Here is a 6,000-nt window from a genome sequence, read left to right on the forward strand (position 1 = left end):
TACAAAAATTCCTTGCAAGTTTTTCAAAAGGAGAATTTTCCTCAAAATTAATATTCTGCTACCAAAACAGTCTCATGACAAAAACATACCACTTTCACTTTAAAAAAATCCAGAAGAAACTTGCATTTTCTAGGGTAAGCTGCAGCTTTAAGTGTGGAACAAAGGCAAAACAAGAAAATCTGTAATCTTTTTCAAACAAAAGTTTTTCCCTATACTCCTCCAAGCCTTGCATATAATGCAGCAGCCTCACAGTGATCAGTTTCATTCCAGTAACATCACTTCATTCTTTTCTTTATTTCATATTTGTAGTTAAAGTGACTTTCTAGGAATCCACTAACAAACAATCCAACTTTCCATGGTACAGTCTTTTTAGTTTCTTTCAAAACTCTTGTTTTTTCTTTGCCTGGGAAGCATTGTGATTTTGTAGTTACATGTCGTTGTGTCTATAGAAAATACATTTCTTTAATGCAAAAAAAAAAAAGTCACCATAAAACTTCAATTTTTTTCCTTAAACTTCTTTTCATATCTCCAGCAGACTTACCCAGTCTGTCATTCCTCCAGCAGTTAAAAGATGTCAGCTATAGCTGATTTCCTCCTCCCATTCCACAGTTAATATTTATTCTTTGGTTTAATTTCTGTGACCCATGCTTACAGAAATTCCTAACATTTCTGCATTTGAACTGCATGCCCATGGTGTCTGTGGGCCTAAGTCTTAATTGACTATACTGGTTCATTCAGTGCTGTCACTGTGACTGATGCAGACTGCAGGCGAACTTTGACCTTTAGAAGCCCGAGGCCATTGCTGGCAGACAGAATATTAGTGCAAAAAATTACATTAAGTGGGAAAAAAGCTGTTATTGCTAGTAATCTAATTTGCTGAACCCTTGCTCTGACTAAGTTGCTGAGAAGCTTAGTAATTCTTCATCATGTTACAATAAATCATTTTACTTTCTTTTATATATCAGCTACTCTTAGGCCAGATAGCCTGAGCAGACAGACATGATGTGAGTTGTCAAAGTGAGTCATTCCACCTGCTGTCTATCGTGTTGTTGGATGGTGCTTGTGGGCCCTGATCCCTTTAGTGTGAAAGTTGGCTGTCCTTGTTTAACATAAATTCTTTGTATTGTCCATTTTTTCATTCTTTTCTTTACTTCATCTCCAGAAAAAAAAAGGAACTGTTAGAAACGGTGTTAAAGTAGTTGCTTGCCAGTTATGTGGGTTTATGTTATACATTTACCTTCAGTTTTGTATGTGGCCTAATTCCTTTTTTAATTTAGTGTCGTTTAGGACAAATTCTGTTAATTTTTATTTTTCTAATCATGGTGTTGTACTTTAAAATGTAAATGTTTACAAATGAATTGCTTTGCATTACATATGCAAGGGCATGGAGTGAACAGTTCCTTGTAGAAGAGTCATAAAACTGGTACTGAATTATGAAATCAGAATCCCATAGTTCCCCCTAAATTTTAAATTAAAAATTCCAATTCCCCCCCATGAGAAATCAGTATTATTTTTTAAATACATCTTTCCTTTAAGGTGTGCAACTGTTTACAGTTGGGAATGTTCAGTAACCTAACTTTTCTCAAGTCTTACTTCCAAGTACAACTTTGTCCTGAACTACATTAAAGAGTTTTACGCAAACAGAAGAAAAGTAAAAAAGGGTGCTAGAGAGTAACTCAACCTGTCCCCTTTCTATTACAGGACATTCACTGAACAATGCCAGGGATACAAGTGCCATGGATACTCTACCGCTAAATGGTAATTTCAACAACAGCTACTCATTGCGCAATGGAGATTATAATGACAGTGTGCAAGTTGTAGACTGTGGACTAAGCCTGAATGATACTGCTTTTGAAAAAATGATCATTTCAGAATTAGTGCACAACAACCTGCGAGGCAGCAGCAAGAACCACAACCTGGAGCGCACACTACCAGCCAAAGCTGTGATTGGCGGGAGCAGTAGCGAAGATGATGCAATAGTGGCGGATGCTTCATCTTTGATGCACGGTGACAACCCAGGACTAGAGCTTCACCATAAGGAGCTTGAGGCACCGCTGATTCCCCAACGGACTCACTCGCTTCTGTACCAGCCACAGAAGAAAGTGAAGACTGAAGGAACTGATAGCTACGTCTCACAGCTGACGGCTGAGGCCGAAGACCACTTACAGTCCCCCAACAGAGACTCTCTTTACACAAGCATGCCCAATCTTAGAGACTCTCCGTATCCAGAGAGCAGCCCTGATGTTGAAGAAGACCTCTCTCCCTCCAGGAGGAGTGAGAATGAAGACATTTACTACAAAAGCATGCCAAATCTTGGAGCTGGCCATCAGCTTCAGATGTACTATCAAATCAGCAGGGGCAATAGTGATGGCTATATAATTCCCATTAACAAAGAAGGATGTATCCCAGAAGGAGATGTTAGGGAAGGACAAATGCAACTAGTGACCAGCCTTTAATAGTGTAGCAAACAAATACTAAAGGCCACATACAAGTATTACAAAGACTTTATTGGCCCCATGCAGGCTCCCTCATACCTGCTCAGAGACAATTCTGTTCACCCTGTGGTTCTCCAGTGTAAAGGGGATGACTGGACCTTGCAGTTCTGTGAATTTTTATAAAACAAAAACTTTGTATATACACAGAGTATACTAAAAATGAATTATTTGTTACAAAGAGAAGAGATACCAACAAGGTATTTTAAAATATCGTCTGCTGCTGAGTTTATCAAAATTGTGAAACAAACAAATGAAAACTTTCCAGCCATTTTACTGCAGCAGTTTGTGAACTATATTTGTAAATATGGCTGCACACATATACACACACACACACACACATACACACAAAACACTTTGGTGGGAGGGGGGTTGGCCTGCATTGTATTATATACAAGACGTAGGCTCTAAAAATCTGTCGGACAAATTTACTGTACCCTATTATTCCTGACAAGACTTTCAAAAGCAGGAGAGAGAGATTCTGCATCAGTTTGCAGTTCACTGCAAATCTTTTCCATTAAGGCAAAGATTGAAAACATGTCTAACCACTAGCAATCAAGCCACAGGCCTTATTTCATATATTTCCTCAACTGTACAATGAACTGTTCTCATGAAAGATGGCTAAAGAAATTATATTTTGTTCTATTGCTAGGGTAAAAATACATTTGTGTCCAACTGAAATATAATTATTAAAATAATTTTAAAGAGTTTGAAGAAAATATTGTGAAGAGCTCTTGGTTGCACATATAAGCTGTTTTTCTTACACTTTGTTCATAGTACTGTAGTATGTTAAAAATCCAAGTTCTACCTGTTTTCACTTATTTTTCACTGTAAACTGTGTTCTGCTTTGAGAAGTTAATTTTTATTCTTATGTTTGACTTTTTTTTAATTGCCAAAAAAAAAAACCAACCCATAATTTCCAAGGAGAATTTTCTCTTCAAAGCCAGTTATGCCATGCCTTGCACAAATTTGGTAAAATCTAGCCAACATTGTAAATCAATTCCTGTTCATTCTTTACCCAGGGTAAGATGGGGAGGGCTAATGGGGACACTGGTCACGTCTCTCAAACTTTCTGGTGAACAAAAGGTGCCTGTCCTTTTTAAAATAAAATAAAACAAATATTACTCTTCCATATTCCTTCTGCCTATATTTAGTAATTTATTTTATGATAAAGATCTAATGAAATGTAAATTTTCAGAAAAATTCTGCTTTTTTCATCCCTTTGTGTAAAACTGTTAATGAGCCCATCACTAATAACCAATGTAAAGTTTAACACCTGTTTGAGAGTAAATAAATGTGAATTTTTTTCCAAAATAGGTAAATGTGAATTATGTATAAATTATGTATAATTGGCATGAATCGTCCTTTCACCCAGTTGCATTCTACTTTGAGCTACTCCTTTACCTTTCACTATTTAAATATAAAAGAATACAATAGGAGGACCTGCTTATATGTTTCTGCAGAATAGAGGTTATCATTGCTGCTTGGCATTCTGATCAAAGTCAGAGACCTGAGCTCCATTAGGAAAGTGTACTGTACAACAGATATTTTTAAAAATAGGTTTCTGTTTTACATTATTTTTAATTTCAGTATATACATATATTTGGGTAACTAATTATGTGTTTATAATTACAGATGAAGATAACGTCTTGTAATAGAAAAGTGTCATTAAGCAGCGTTTATATAGCAACATACAGTCAAACAGTCACATTGTTCTATTGAGATGGGTTAAAAAATAATCCATATTTTACCAGATGGGAAAATTGAGGCAAACAGCTTACATCTTGACATAGCTATACAGAAAGTCAGTGGTAGAGCTGGGATTTAGAAATCTGGATTCCTGCTTCCAAAACCTCTTAATTTCTCTAGACCGTGCTGTTTCTGAGTTTCCTGTGGTTTTTGAGATACTAAGAAAGCAAACCATATTTTGATTTCTGTGCATCCAAAAAATATTTTGATAAATCCTAACTAGCCCAGGAGTCTTACCTGGATTTTGAAAAAAAAACAATTTTAGAACAATTAAAATTACAGTTTTGGAGGACATTTCTTGAATTTTGACTCATCTGACTGCCAGCTAACTGGGGTTCAGATAATCAGAGTTTACCTGTATTCTAACTAGCATTTTCTGTCACACAGCAAAGTTGACAATGAAGATAAAAGCTATATTTACGTAATGTCCAACTGGTAATCCTGCCAACAGGTTTGTTAATGCTCAAGGTTGTCATTTTTATACTGTGTTCCCTGGAAGTAAGTGGTCTTTTCAGCAGAGGCTGACTTCTATTTACCATATATGTCACAAAAATACTCTAAGAAAAAAGGATTTGTCCTGATCCAGGATTTACACCAGATTTCCTTGGCTCAAAATGACTCCCCACAGTCATCCTGCAAGGTTGGAAACTAATTAACTTCTATCCGGAAAGTCATGGATCTGAAAATGCCTGTGTGCATGCATGTGCTGTACTGCATGCATTATAAATTGACTAGTTTTAGATTCTTTAAACCTTTCCTCAGGTGAGTAATTCTTAGTCTTGTGAGTAGCCTCATTGTCTTCAGTTAGGCTACTTGGTTGAATGAGGTATGCAGGGTCATGACCCTAAAATATATATAATAAAAGAAAGTTCAAATATCATATGTGTATACAACAAAATATTTATTAAAAGATTGTTAACAACTATGGATAATGAAACACATTCAGGAAGCGTTTTAAGCACATACTGTTGTGGCCAGACATTCTGGAGAAATACTGGTTTTATTTTTGCACCATCTTACTTTTTTTTAAATATATGATTTTGCTAGTGAGTATCTTTAAGCAACTATATAGTGCCATTGTTTTTTTCTGGTATAGTTCTACTGAAATACATGAAGAATGGCCCTATGTAATTGCAAGGCTGACTTTTGGGGCGTGGAGGGGGTGAGGGGTCTTGCTTCACATCTCATGCCTACAGCCATACCAGTTTGAATTGGGAACCTGTATCTGACAGATGAAGCAGTGTTGAGTGAAAAGACTGTATCTAAGAATTCTAATCAAATTCTGTGAGAAAAGGGATTGGAGATTCAAGAAGTAGCAGTCTTTCCTTGGAGTCAGTACTTAATTAATTTCTATAGTAGTGCCACAAACACTCTGCTGTTGAAGATGCAGTCTTTCAGATGAGCTGTAAAGCTGCTTGTTGTCATTGGTGCCATTAACCCCAGTGTCTTGACCAATTCCTTCTTGGGTCATTTCGGTGTGACTACATGAATTCCTTCGGGAGTTTCAATTAGATTGAGCACTGTCCACCTCCTGAAAATCTCTATGCGATGCTGTGCTCTATTTAATCAGCTGATACATTCCAGTGGTAGGTGAAGTAACCCTAACTATATACATCTATCCAAATTCACCCATGAGGTTAGCAGATGCATCTTAACTGATTCTACTGACTATTCCTGCACTGAAGCTACCTGTAGGGAAATTCCTGCTAGGAGTGGACACACTCACATTCACTTGGCTTTAGCTAGACATCCTTAAATC

At 36.7% G+C, this 6,000-nt stretch overlaps 1 protein-coding gene across 15 annotated transcripts in view; it reads left to right on the forward strand.

Annotated features, from left to right (window-relative positions):
- The window catches only part of ADGRL2 (adhesion G protein-coupled receptor L2), a 532,296-nt gene extending 528,490 nt beyond the window's left edge, over positions 1–3,806 (forward strand). For 10 of the 15 annotated variants that reach the window (XM_075936335.1, XM_075936334.1, XM_075936338.1 and 7 more), the window contains one exon: positions 1,702–3,806. In XM_075936335.1, the coding sequence (XP_075792450.1) occupies positions 1,702–2,456 (755 nt within the window). In that variant the 3' untranslated portion in view covers positions 2,457–3,806. Of the gene's footprint in view, positions 1–965; positions 1,018–1,701 lie in introns of all 15 variants that reach the window. The other 5 variants (XM_075936345.1, XM_075936346.1, XR_012905938.1 and 2 more) reach the window with 4 other exon arrangements.
- Positions 3,807–6,000: the final 2,194 nt, after the last annotated feature.

This window comes from Pelodiscus sinensis, chromosome 9 (assembly GCF_049634645.1).
Source record: "Pelodiscus sinensis isolate JC-2024 chromosome 9, ASM4963464v1, whole genome shotgun sequence".
Classification (NCBI taxonomy): Eukaryota; Metazoa; Chordata; order Testudines; family Trionychidae; genus Pelodiscus; species Pelodiscus sinensis.